This window comes from Rattus norvegicus, chromosome 20, assembly GCF_021556685.1.
Source record: "Rattus norvegicus strain SHRSP/BbbUtx chromosome 20, alternate assembly SHRSP_T2T, whole genome shotgun sequence".
Classification (NCBI taxonomy): domain Eukaryota; kingdom Metazoa; phylum Chordata; class Mammalia; order Rodentia; family Muridae; genus Rattus; species Rattus norvegicus.
This window is the reverse complement of record NC_141553.1, coordinates 1,130,306-1,145,084: the sequence shown is the minus strand read 5'-3', so window position 1 is coordinate 1,145,084 and position 14,779 is coordinate 1,130,306. Positions and strand designations below refer to the sequence as shown.

Sequence of the window (14,779 nt, the reverse complement as noted above, 5' to 3'; positions counted from 1 at the left end):
ACAGAGTGACCATTCAGTACATGCCTTCACTTTGTGATGTTCAAACCAGAGCAGTGTTTATGCTGTATGGAATTAACAACTCACAGTGATTTACATAATCTTTTAATTAACATGAGAAAACTGTTTAAGTATTATTCCCCCTCCATAGAATAATTCAGCAGACCTAAATTGGTATTCCGAGAAAGAACATAACTACTCCATCTTCAGCCCATTATAGGAGACTTTTCAATCAAGACACTGATAGTCAAATAGAAAAATCTTCACTGTCCTACTTCTTAGGTCATATTTCAATTGGTTTTCAGTAGAGAAGCCCTCTTAGTGTCTGCTTCAAATCCTGTTTTTTCAAGGTATAGATGCCAGGGTTAAAGATGGGGGTGACTACTGTATAGAGCAGGGCAATGACCTTGGAGAGGAGCTGAAAATGGACAGCAGAGGCCACAGTGTACATGAAGATTCCATAGAATATGGATACCACAGCCATGTGAGAGGAGCATGTGGAGAAGGCCTTGGTCCTTCTGGTTCCAGAGGGATCTCTCAGTATAGTCAGCACAATCTGAGCACACGATATCAGAACCAGCTCAAAGGGGATAGTCAGGAAGACAAAGGAGAGAAAAAATATAGTCACCTGGAACACTTGGGTATCTGAGCAAGCCAGGGCCATCAAAGGTGAGAAATCACAGTGAAAGTGATATATTAGGTTGGGGGTCACAGAACCTCAGCTGGGCCATCAAACAACTAGTTCATCTACCATGAAGCTAGACATCCAGATGGTGAGCACCAACTCCAGGCACCATTGAGGCCTGATCAGGAGGGGGTATCATATTGCGTGACAGATTTCAAGGTAGCAATCAACTTAATAACCGTCTATTATTTGAATATTATTGTTAGATACATACATATGAATGTGTCTGTGTAGGTATGTATGTTTGCACACACACACATAAAATCTGCTGAGTTCTTTTTTGTTGTTTATGTATAGTTGTTTATATATAGTTTATATATAGTTTATATATAGTTTATATATAGTTTATATATAGTTTTAAGACTGACCACCCTGCATTGGAAAACCAATAAGTAGATTTATTCCTGGGGGAGTTGAATTCTTCTTTCTCCAGAAGTTGTCAGCTGTCCATAGTTATCTGTCTAGAGGTGGAACCCCACACAAATTTCCCCTTTGCATATTGATATTGCTGCTGTTCTTGTCTTGTTTGTGGAGCCATTTCTAGCAGACACCTTTTCACAGCAGACTACCTGGTATTCTGGCTCCCACAATCTTTTCATCTACTTCTGAGAGGTTCACGTAGAGACAAGAGCTATGATATAGGTATATCTATTAAAGGTATTGTCTGTCTTTGTCTCTGAGGTGTGTTTCCTGTATGCAGTAAAATGCTGGGTCCTCTTTATGTATCCAGTCTGTTAGTCTATGTCTTTTTATTGGGGAATTGAGTCCATTGATGTTGAGAGGTGTAATTACATTTTGTGTCTCTCTTTTGGTTTCATTTCAAGGAGATTATATTCTTGCTTTCTGTATGGCATAGTTTCTCTCCTTGTGTTGGGGTTTTCCATCTATTATCCTTTGTAGGGCTGGATTTGTAGAAAGATATTGTGTAAATTTGGTTTGGTCATGGAATATCTTGGTTTCTCCATCTATGTTAATTGAGAGTTTTCCTGGATATAGTAGCCTGAGCTGGCATTTGTATTCTCTTAGGGTCTGTATGACATCTGTCCAGGTTCTTCTGGCTTTCATAATCTCTGGTGAGAAGTCTGGTGTGATTCTGATAGTTCTGCCTTTATATGTCACTTGAACTTTTTCCCTTATTGCTTTTAATATTCTTTCTTTCTTTGTGCATTTGGTGATTTAACTATTATGAGACAGGAGGAATTTCTCTTCTGGTCCAATCTATTTGGAGTTCTGTAGGCTTCTTGTATGTTTATGGGCATCTCTTTCTTTAGGTTAGGGAAGTTTTCTTCTGTAATTTTGTTGAATATATTTACTGGTCCTTTAAGTTGGGAGTCTTCACTTTCTTTTATACCTATTATCCTTAGGTTTGACCTTCTCATTGTGTCCCGGATTTCCTGGATGTTTTGGGCTAGGAGCTTTTTGCATTTTACATTATCTTTAATAGTTGTGTCAATGTTTACTATGGTATCTTCTGCCCCTGAGATTCTCTCTTCTATCTCTTGTATTCTGTTAGTGATGCTTGTATCTATGACTCCTGGTCTCTTCCTAGGTTTTCTATCTACAGGATTGTCTCCTTTTGTGCTTTCTTTATTGTTTCTATTTCCGTTTTTAAATCCTGGACCATTTTGTTCAATTCCTTCACCTGTTTGGTTGTGTTTTCCTGTAATTCTTTCAGGGATTTTTGTGTTTACTCTTTAAGGGCTTCTACTTGTTTACTTGTGTTGTCCTGCATTTCTTTAAGTGAGTTATTTATGTCCTTCTTAAAGTCCTCCATCATTATGATAAAATGTAATTTTAAATATAAATCTTGCTTTTCTCCTTTGTTTGGATATCCAGTATTTTCTTTGGTGAGGGAACTGGGCTCTGATGATACCAAGTAGTCTTGGTTTCTATTGCTTAGGTTCCTGAACTTGCCTCTCAACATCTTGTTGTCTCTGGTGTTTGCTTGTCTTACTGTTTCTGAGAGTGGCTTGACCATCTTGTAGGCCTCTGTGTCAGCACTCTTGTAGAACTGTTATTCTGTTTTCTTTAAGCCTTTTCTGGGAATAAGTGCTCTGATCTCAGGTGTGTAGGCACTCCTCGTGACTGTCTTTCAGCTCTAGGCTAGGGCAGGAATCAGAAGGGTCCTGCCCCTGACTGTTCTTAGGTCCCTGCACCCCGGGGGCACAGTTGGTACTAGGTGATTCCTTCTTGGGTTGGGAAGGTGGGCAGAGGGTAGTCTCCTCTGATTTCTCAGGAGTGTCCACATTTCTGAGGGTCTAGCTCTCTCCCCCACAGGATTTAGATGCAGGGAGCTGTTTGACTGGTTCAGTTCAGTCCTGGGCGCAGACCAGAACCTCAGGTACCATTGGCTGACTGATCATTCCTATATTCCTGTGTCCAGAGGCTCTGTGCAGTTTCCCCTTGGACCAGGGATGTGGGCCGTGGTGTGCAGAAGTCACAGTCTGTCCTGCGGTCGCAGAGTATCTGAAATTCTGGGTGTTCAGCTCTCTTCCCCTGAGGATTTGTGTTCAGTTCCGGGCACCAGATGGTTTTCAAAAACACCAGAAAACCACAAAATGTAACATTTAAAGTTATTTATCTTTTGTTGAGACATATCTGCTCCTAACATTTCCCATTTGGTGGATCTAACGAAGAAATCGAGTGTCTCTACCTACAGTTCAGGTAATACTTTGTGGCTAGGCAGCCAATGGGCAGAAACAGCCTACAGACTAATACTGCACAAAAAGGGACACCTTATCCAGAAGAATTGACTGATAATCTTTGCTGACCCAGAATTATCAGCCTTTCAAGATTTTTGCATTTCAAGAGTCTGTCAGTTGATTTTGGGCCAGAAGGCTGAAGGATGCGTTCACATGTTACTAACAGATGATTGTGCTGGTGGAGACTTGTCTCTACAACTTCTCAGTTCTGGAAGCCATATTAGGCTTCCTATGTTTATAGATATTTGGTCATTCTCAGATTTCTGACAGGGTTGAAGACTGATTATAGTCTCCTAGCCTACTCAGGCTGTTTAACTTTGAAAACACATATTTAATTAGATGATTATTAGAGTATACACACTAACCAGGATATAGTATAGATTTTAAGCCTTTCTTAAGCTGGAATGGATAATTAAATATTCTGTTTAACTGTTAAAATGTTGGACTGGGTGTTAGGTATGTTTTATGCTTTTAAATTACAAAATAATAATTGTGCTCAGCTTATATTTAAGAGAAAAGTTTTTTTTTAATTAGACAGAAAGGGTGAAATGTAGGTTGATTATGCAGATGGAGGCAGATACAGGGTAGAACGAGGCCTGTCATTGGACAAGAAGGAAGGATGGGTGGGTGGGAGAAAAGTTTTGGAGAGGAGGAGGAGACTGGAGCGGGAGGAGAAGTGAGCAGCTGAAAGAGCTCTTCCCAATACTCTGGTCCTTCCTTCTCTCTCCGTAGTTCACATGGCTCCATCTTCAGAATCTTCTCATTTCTATGAAAATGCTGAAACTGTGTTGTCCACATAGTCCATAGAGATGTACTGGGCCTCATCAGGGCATGGCCATGACAGAGCAGTGTGGAAATAGTGCAGTGAATGTGAGCCTGGGGGAGGTGCATGGTAACATCAGGGCCTTTCTCTGAGAACTCCCAACAAGTGTACTAGGGCTGGGTAGGAGTGGGGATGGGTTGGGGTAGGGAACAGAGTTGCAGACTAGAAAGACAATGGGGCTCTGACCGATCTGCCCCAAGCAACGTTGCAGACTAGGAGGAAAATTGGGCTCAGGCAGGGCACCCAGGTCCCACATTGGCTGAGCTCTGTGGAGGTCCCAGCTGGGGCAAGTGTTGTGGAAGGGGTTTCATCTGTGTTCCTGGTTATGACAGAACTCTTAGTGGACAGGCAGACTGTGGGAAATGGGAGAGGAGCAGGTGTGCCCAAGTAGAGTTGCAGATCAGAAGGAAGACAGGGCTGCAGCAGAGCTGATAGGTCCTGCATATGCTGGGATCTGTGGGAGTCCCAGCTGGGGCAGTTATTGGGGTAGGTTTTCACCTGTGTTCCTAGTTGTTGTAGACTTCCTGGAAGACAGGTAGTCTATTTCCTGGATTAAGGCAGACTTTCTGGGAGACAGAAAGATTGTGGAGAATGGGAGAAGGGTAGGCATGCCCGATCTGTACTGAATGGAGTTGTTTGACTTTCAAATAACATGGGAGGCTTTGGAGGGCTTAAAGCATTAGACACGGGTAATAGTAATCCCAGATGAACAGTATTCCTTGGACATGAATGGAAATGATATCATTCTAAGTCTCCATGTGTATTTTGTACTTACAAGTAAATTCATTAGAAATACTGTTATTTTTTCTATCAGCAACTTAATGATAGCAATAAATAGTTAAATGATTGAACATTTTAATTCCACCTAACTTTTGTATGGTGTAGGAATTGCAAAGATTAGAAAATAAATACATACTATAATTAAAAATATGTCTCCCATGACTGTACGTTTTTGCGAAGGTGACAAATGTGAGTCTATACTTGGAATAACAGTGTAGAATTGGTGAATTTTCTACTTCATAACCTTCTATGGTTCATTGTTTCCCTAGAGCGCCTCCTATGATATACATTAGAAAAAGATTTGCACATTTTCTTTTCGTTATTCTGATCAGATCAATTTGATTTTGAATTCAGTCATGTTCCTAAGAGGAAGGAAGAAATAAGATAATTACTGCAACTTCACAGTTCTAGCAAGTGTATGTACCCAAAGACACAGAAACATTATTCCCTTATGATTTGGGGAATGGACTAGTCTTCTCCATATTATGAACACCTGTACATCTTTATTAGAGTGAAAAAATGGACTTTTAGTAATTTCACATGTTGTCTTGGTGTTCCTAAATAGTTAAATGTTTTTTAGCTGACTTCAATGAATGGTCCTTGAAGAGATATTTGTGAATTGTGAAAATCATCTTCAAATATGGTGAAAATTGAGTGGGAAATAGGAGAATATATTTTTATTTAGACAAGAATTCTTATTTAGATCTAATTAGTTTTGCAGTATTGTCAGAAACTTATGGTAGATGATTAATGAACATATGTTAGGATCTATACTTACTTATAAAAGTGCAATTTAAAGCTCATACATCAGTTAGAGTGGGTCGAATTAGAGGCCAGGAAATATCATGGGCTCATGTACACTTAGTTTATTTACTTAGTTACTTAGTTAGGCTTATTTACTTAGTTAGGAAGGTTGATCAATGATTAGAAATAGATGATGAGTTGCAAATATGGTCGCTCTGCTTTCCTGTCTGATTTTTGGCCAAAATTGATGGCTGTTTAGGCATTTTATTCTTCACTCATCAGGAAAATTCCCAATGGAAACATTACTATTTATCACTAATGAGTAATTTTGGGAACTGAATCTCCAAGGTCAAGAAAGATTTTTTTCTGTAGGCAAACCTTTTCTGATCCCAAGAGTGGTAATTCAGTCTAGACTTCCAGACTCCATCATCTCTACGCTCATATATGGTGTCAATCATGAATACAAAGGTTGTAAGAACATTGAGCAAAGTGGATGTTTCTAAGTTCATCACTGATTAGTGGACATTAGAGAAGTCAGAAGGTAAGTGTGAAATGTGGTATTTTATGGAGTATGAGCTCATATTTCATATCGGAACATAGAAGATGTAGTATAGGACATCATTCCAAAATTGTATGTAAATAATCCCACATAAAAGAAAGAAAGCATGTTTTATAGTAAAAATACTTCTATGAAGCAATGATGTGTTATATACATGTGTTTGTGTGTATGTGTGTGTGATAGGCACACACACACACACACACACACACACACAGACATACACTTTTGAGGAAAAAAAACTCAAATTGAAAACTTGAACAGAGTGAACAGATATATGAAGCCCAAAACTATAACTAGAAGCAATGTACAAAAGATGAGTTTAAAAGTAGTTTATAACACGAGGTTAAACCAGATTATGATACTGAGGATTAATCAGAGATAGTAGTAAAAAACAGGAGAGTAGCGTAGGTACCTTGAAAGTCAGACAACCAAAGATTTGAAGTAAAAGCAGTCGGTTTTTCAATTGAGCTGTATTTTTGGGAACTCAAATAATAAGTTAATGAATTAAATTTAAAATGACATTGATGATTATTATGAGAAATACAAGCATAACTGCTTGCTTTAAGACGATTCAAGAAAGCATGAAATTAAAACTATTGGATTAGAAATAAACTAGGGGTTGAGACAGGAGCTTTTGGATACATACACCATAAGAAATAGAATAATGAGGCAACAGCTCTACAACCCAATGGATTTGCCATGTTTTACTATGTAGGCCATCTGAAGTTAAGTCTTTAGATGCAACCACAGATGCTAAAGTAATTTTCAGATAACGTCAGTACCATGTCTTATTTGCACTGAGATTCAATGGGATCTATATATTTTATAGATAAATAGGATTGAGATGAATACCATGCAGTGATTGGTTTCAGATGATTACGATTTCAGTTACAATATTTAACGTGGGCCTGACAACATAAGAGGAATGTCGTTAACTGATGGGGGGAAGAATTGTCTCTAAGAAAGAGTGTTAAGATGTAAACTAGTATGAAAATAAATTCCCAATTCCAAAGATGGAAGAGTGACATTGAAGATATGATTGACAGAACGCTGCGTTTTTAAAATTCAGGGCCTCTAATTGCAGCGTCAGTTGTTGGAAACACAGATTTTCATATCTCACCCCAGTCTCTTAATTCAAACTTTCTGGGCTGGAGTCTTATTTAGCATATCTCCAGACAAGCATGCAGTGTGACACCTGTGACTAGCCGCATGTCCAGGCGATCATGTAGTGTGACATGTATGACTTAGCAGCATCTCCAGGTGAGTGTGCAGTGTGACATCTGAGAGTCAACCACATGTCCAGGTGTCAAATTTGTGAAACTTTGAAGTTCTCATTTTCATTTAGAAACATAGTCCTAAAAACTCACATGTCTGTATTCTAAAACATATATCCATTGGCACAACTACATACGTGAGCATCCAGAAGATAACAAACACATACATGAAAAATTAAAGGATATTGTAGCCATTCTATATAGATCTTCTATCTTTCAAATATTACTTACATCGTTTACAGTTAGTGTGACATGATCCAGCATTTTTTTGTAAGTTTACTTCTGAGCCTTTTATATTCTCTTTACTGTACATAAGGAAGAGACAACTAAAAACAACTAAAATTATAAAATCTCTCCATGTGTGAGGATTTAACTCTCCACATAGTTTGTGGGAAGAATGAACCACAAAGACAGAGTCTCTCTCTCTCTCTCTCTCTCTCTCTCTCTCTCTCTCTCTCTCTCTCTCTCTCATATGATCCTTTGGTTCCTTTTATAATATTTAAGGCTTTATATACATTTACACCAATTCAAACACATATGCATGTATGTTACAATCTAGAATATGCATTTCAGAGAAAATATAAGTGTTCTGCTGTTATGGGTTTGTATTACTCAATTTAATACAATTACTTTTAGGACCATTCACTTACTTGAAAAATGTTATCTCAGTATTCGTAATCAGTGATTAAAATCTTATTATGTACGTGTACCTTATTTGTTTTCATTGAAAACAGATTCTATTCTCATACAATACATACTGACCTCAGTTTCTCCTCCCTTCAGCTTTTCCATCTCCCCCTCCACACACACCACACTCTTCCTCCACCAGATCCATTCCTTCTCAGTTTCCCTTCAGAAAGAGGCAGACCTACAGGATACAACAACCACACACAACCAAACAGATTCAAATAGATAAGGTAAATCCTCTCATATCAAGGTAGAGCAAGGCCATTAGTGGATTAATGGAGGAAAAGAGTACCAAACAGAGGCAAAAACCATCAAAGACACACTTGCTCTTACTGTTAAGATTCCCACCAATCACCATGGTACAGACTCATGCAGATCCCGTGCTTGCTGCTTCAGTCTCAGTGAGCCCATATAAACTCTTATTATTTGAGTTAGTGAGCCATTTTCTCCTGGTGTCCTCATTCCCTCTCACTGCTAAAACCTTTCCTCCCCCTCTTCCACTGTCTACTTCTCTTGGGCATGGTTAGAGCTTTCTAGTTTTAGAGCTTTCAGCTGGGCTGTCAAGTTGCTAGTATGAGATCACTCCAGTTATTTTATGCAGGCACTTAATGATTGATGTCAGCTTTCCTCTTCGCTCCACTCTTATTGTGTCCAATATGTTTGGATATGCTGTGTATTCATTTTCAGTGAATTCTAGAAGGACTTTAAGTTCTTTATTTCTGTCTTGACACTTTTTTCATTCAGCAGAGAGTTCCTAAGTTTCCATGAGCTTGTAGGCTCGCTCTTGTTTTTGTTGTTGTTGATATCCAGCTTCAAACACATGGTGTGCTGATCAGATGCAGGAAGTTATTTCAATTTTCTTGTATACAGGGAGACTTGCTTTTTGTCCTCTTTTTAAATATTTTATTGTAAAGTACATGTATGTATGTGTGTGTTCTTTGTGTACATGTTTGTCAGTGCCCACAGTGAACAGAAAAGGGATTTGAGAGCTTGGGACTAGAGTTTCAGGTGCTTGTGTGTCACCTGACATGGATGTGGGGAGCCAAACTCAGGTCTTATGGAAAAGCAGCAACATACCTAAGTATTGTGCCATCTCTCTATCCTCAAACACAAATCTCTAAGTTATATTAGCCAAAAATAGACTTTTGTTAATTTCTTCATGTTATATTTACAGATAACATAACTATTGGCAAGCAGTTTATGAACAAAATTATGTGTCTTTGTCTTCTGTTAGTAGTAGGGTCCAGTCTATTATAGTAACACAATGGACTCCTTTCTAGATATTCATTGTTAATCCATTCTTCTCATAAAAGAAAGAATGAAAACATAATAAAACAGAAAGTATAATAAATAAAAATACTACTAAGGTGTGAAAAGAAGAATCATAATGAAAAGAAGAAAGGGATAAAGGAAGGAAGGAAAGAAAGGAAGAAAGGAAGAAAGAAAGAAAGAAAAAAAGAAAGAAAGATTGGACAAATATTTGAGGCATACTCTCTGTCAGTCCACATTTTACTAGTACATAATATATTATTCTCCACACTTTTAAGATATTTTTTCATTTCCTTGGTGGGTTTTCAAAGCTGTTATTGTCTTTGGAACAGAGTTCATTTATCATATTCTGACTGTCTTTGACCAGGTCACAGGGAGGCAACATCCAGAGTAGGATATTATCACGAAGACTAGTAATAATTGTTACAAAAGTCATGTTTTCTTTGACCTCTGTTTTATAGAAATTATGGCCTCTACTCTCAGGAAATTCAGATTTAACCAAGAAGAAAAAAATTATACATCACAGAAACTAGAAATCTCTTTCACACAATATCAACCTAAGCACCAGATCATCCTGTCTATATATTTAAGAAGAGATAAAATAATAAAAGGTAAAGTATTTGATCACAGTTTAAAAGTGGAAAAGAAGATAAAATTATAACATAGTTTTGAAATCCCAGTCAAATTTGATGAAAGATGAAGAATTATCAGGTGAGAGGAAGTATGGTGATTAATGTTAACAAGAGTATACAATATCAAGAGTGAGAATTAGAAAAACTATGGGTGAATAACCAGAAAGACAAGGCTGGCTAGCTGGATGTGGAACTGTTGGGCAGAGGCACACAAAGGAGTTCCCAGTAACAAGGCACAGTACAGTATATGTAGTTAATGGAAAAGAAGAAACACTAGAGGTCTTTGACCAATAGGATCAAGGTAAAACTGAAATGTTTGCAGCTTAAATTATAGAAATTAGAGTACAATGAATCTAACCAGTTATTTTCTTGATGCAATGAACTTTGATTGAATTGATGAGAAAATGTACAGTCTAGGTAAGGAAAGAAAAGGTGATCAAGGGGCTGAAATGTAGAGGAGTTTGTGGAGAAAAATCTTATAACACCATTTACATATGTGAGAATGAAAGGCATGGATGCACCATGTGTTCAAGTCACACCAGCAGGACAATGGCTGGGGGAAAAGTTGTTTCTTTCCTAAAATAATAAAGTAAACCACAGAAGGGGACAATGCAGTGCCAATTCCTTTTTTATTGTTTTTTTTCTTTCTTTTTTTGTAATGCCATGTACCAGGCATTCCTTGAAGAAGAAAATTAGATTCTGCTTTGCTCTCTCATTCTCTTATGTCTCACTTCCTTATAACGGAGGCAAATACTAACAAAATCTCACTAAATATTTTTTAAAAGTTCATGATAACATCCTCTATAGCACAAGTGTGGTAATCTATGATGCCTCAAGTAGTTCTGCCAATCAAAGAAGCATAAGACTTACTAGGAGAGGAACTGAGATGGCAAGGTTAAACCCTATAGTTTGAAACCATGTATGAGCTCTCAGTCATAGCACAGCCCAGTGAGGTATTGATAGTTAGGAAACTGATATTGATTGTGGTGGAACTTTTGATTGTCTTTGGATTAGGTAAACACACAATGATTTCAACACTAGTGACTTTAGAAGAGTTTCCAGAAGTCACAGACACACACTTCACACATTGCCCTGTGTGTTGGTCTCTCCTGTCTCAGAGTCCATCTGATGGGGTTCTTTATCTTTTACTTGAACTTTGATCCAAAATGAATCTTTTAGCATTAATGAGTTTGTAATATTATGATGGCAACAGAAGCTGACTAAGACAGAAAATTGGTACTGAGAAATGTGAATGTTGGCTACCAAAACCTCATTGAATGTGGAGAGTGAGCCATGACTGAGTTGATGAGGCATCCCAAAGTCAAAACACTAGAGCCTTGTATATTCAAGGACTTATAAGGTTTCATAAAAATTCTGATTTCTAAGTAACTTCTTGTAAACAAAGAAGTAACATGATTTTTTTGAAGGAACTCCCATGGTCGCACTGTGAACAATACATTATTTGAGTCAACTGTGGTTACAGTAGGTCACCCAGTAAAACAGTAGTACTGTACTTTGCAGGATTTGCAAACAGAGAGGTGACTCTATGAAAAGACTGGAATATTTACTGAAATCCAATGGTAAGCAAAGCAGGAAGCTATATATTAACATACAGCCTCTGCCTTCAAAGGACTCACAGCCAAACAGACTAACAGGAAAAGTGGTTATTCAATCAATTAACACAATGATTAAATAGCATAGGTTCCACTTAGAGAATTCCAGAAAAACACTCAAAAAATTGTCTTTTGACTCCATCGTGAGCCATTTTTAATGAACTCTAAGTCTCGTACCTCCCTTTGTTATTCTAGTTTCCATTGCTCAATTTATGTCATGATGGAGACCCTTTGCCAAGGGACCAGGTCTGGGTTGATGCCAGTTCTTGCCTGCAGCTAGCGAATTGTCTTCACACCAATTACTTCTTTTAAAACAAGACCCAGGATGAACTGCACTCAGTCTCCTGGCTTTATCCTCTTGGGACTGTCCAGTGACCCAGAGAAATGGCAGCTCTTCTTTAGTATCTTCCTTGCTCTCTACTTGCTGGGCTTTTTAGGGAACCTGCTCCTTCTGTTAGCTATTGGTGCTGATGTCCACCTCCACACACCCATGTATTTCTTCCTCAGTCAGCTCTCTCTCGTGGATCTTTGCTTCATCACCACCACAGCCCCTAAAATGCTAGAGGCTCTGTGGACTGGAGATGGATCAATCTCATTCTCTGGATGCCTGACTCAGATGTGCTTGTTTGGTGTTTTTGCGGACATGGATAACCTGCTCCTGGCAGTCATGGCTATTGACCGCTATGCTGCTATCTGCCAGCCACTGCTCTACCCGCTTCTTATGACTCCTTGTAGATGTGGGGTTCTGGCCTGTGGGTCGTGGGGAATAGCTCATTGTGCATCTCTGGTCTACACCTTACTGCTCTCTCAGCTATCTTTTCATTCCAATCAAGAGATTCCTCATTTTTTCTGTGATTCTAGGCCTCTCTTATGGCTTTCCTGCTCTGATACTCACCTCAATGAGTTCCTGATGATGGTTTTGTCTGCACTTTTAGGAATCAGTGCACTTCTCTGCATTGTAAGTTCTTATGGTTGTATTTTTTGTGCTGTGGCTAGAGTTCCATCAGCAAAAGGGAGAAGAAAAGCCCTGGCCACATGCAGTTCCCACCTCTCTGTAGTCCTCCTTTTCTACAGCACAGTCTTTGCCACCTACCTGAAACCTCCATCTACTTCTCACTCCTCTGGGGAGGTGGTAGCTGCTGTTATGTATACCTTGATAACTCCCACTCTGAACCCCTTCATTTATAGTCTGAGAAATAAGGATGTTAAGAATTCATTGAAAAAGCTCCTGAACATGGAGAAACCGCTGGACTAAGGATCATCATTCAGGAAGGTTCACAACCCACATCATTACCACACAAGACAAATGAGCCAGTTAACACCATGGCTCAGGAGAGTTACATGACTGCTTTAGCTAACCTTCAGTGTCAACTAGGCTGGATTTGGAATCACTCTACTTTGGCATATCTGTGAATGTGTCTCTGCAGGCATGTCATTGAGGAGGAAAGATCCATTTTGAATTTGGGTGGCATCATCCATTTCATATCATCATCCTAGTCTGATAAATGGAAAAAGGAAAAACCAAACTTACGATCATGTATTCATCTTTTTTGCTTGTTGAACAGACATGTTATGTGACTTTTGACCCCAATTGCCTGTGCTTTTCTCATCCTCATGTATTGTATTCTTCAAACCATGAATAAAATGGAACTTTCTTTCTTAAATTGCTTCTCAGAAATTTTGCCAAAGCAATAGGACAGGTAAAAAATACAATAATCTGTTGGAAATCATACTATATTGGGTTTGGTGTTCTTTGATTTTTTTTCTTCTTATACTCATGTTCTGGGTCGGTGACTATCCATTGAAATCTGTACAATCATTGGATAATTGTTGGATTTCTTACCAGTTGTTTGGTAAGAACAGCCCTTTGATATTGTATAGGTTTTACTATCTCTCTTGTTATGGAGATCTAGTGAATTTAAGTGTTTCTCAACTTTTTCTAATATCCCTAATCTTGCTGAACTAATGATAAATCATACCAAATACAGGTTATTTTCCAAGACATTAGATCACATGTAAGAGGTTAGGAGGATGGTGAGTCTGACAATAACTGAAGTAAATAGGAACAAATGGAATAACTTTACTCTTTCTCTTAGTGGAATAATAGACAGAATAATAAAATAATAGATAGAATGATAAAATGGTAGAATAATTTTATTATATATCTTAATGGAAAGTATAATACAGAATGCCTTTTGAAATAATTTATTAATAAATATTATTGTTGTTATTGTGTGGGTATATATGTGGAAACTTACATGTGACATGTCATTTTGTGGGATAACAAGTTACAATTTGCATCATCAAGTTTCCATGCTCAAACCAAATACATTCAATAAGAAAGAACTACAATATTACATACTAAAATAAAATAAATGAACATTGTTCCAGATATGTGTTTGTATTGGTACATTGTTTCTATAATTTCATTTACAATTTAATTTAACAGCAGTGCTATATACCGGAACAGGCTACAGAATGACAATCCAGTACATGTATTCACCGTGTGATAATTATTCAGAGCAGTATTTATGCTGTATTCAGTAAACAACTCACAGTAATTTATATCATCTCTTAAACTAGCATGAGAAAATTATTTATTATCTTCTCTATGGGCATAGTTCCTAAAACCAAAAAAGAATCTGAGAAAGAGCACAGTTACTAACCCTTTGTGAGAGAGTTTTCAATCAAGACAGCGATATAGGCCAATAGAAAATCTTCACTGCTGTCCTTCTTAAGTCACATTTCAGTTGGTTTGTAGTAGTGAAGACTCTGTAGTGCCTGCTGTACATCCCATTTCTTCAAGGAATAGATACAAGGTTGAAGATGGGGTTGACAACTGTGTGGACCATGACAATAATTTTGGATAGCAGCTGGAAATGAAGAGCAGAGGGCACAATGTACAAGACCATGAGTTTTCTATGGAATGTGGACTTCACAGCCAGGTGAGAAGAGCATGTGGAGAAAGTCTTGGTCCTTCTGGTCCCACAGGGACATCTCTCAGCACTGTCACT

The 14,779-nt window shown here is 38.1% G+C and overlaps 1 protein-coding gene and 2 pseudogenes across 1 annotated transcript; 1 reads left to right on the top strand and 2 right to left on the bottom strand.

Moving 5' to 3' along the window:
* Window positions 299-853, bottom strand: Or11a9-ps1 (olfactory receptor family 11 subfamily A member 9, pseudogene 1; annotated as a pseudogene).
* Window positions 12,091-13,020, top strand: Or1o1 (olfactory receptor family 1 subfamily O member 1). The gene has a single exon (NM_214460.1). The coding sequence runs from the start codon at window positions 12,091-12,093 to the stop codon at window positions 13,018-13,020; it is 930 nt and encodes a 309-aa protein (NP_999625.1).
* On the bottom strand, window positions 14,505-14,779 carry Olr1717-ps (olfactory receptor pseudogene 1717; annotated as a pseudogene).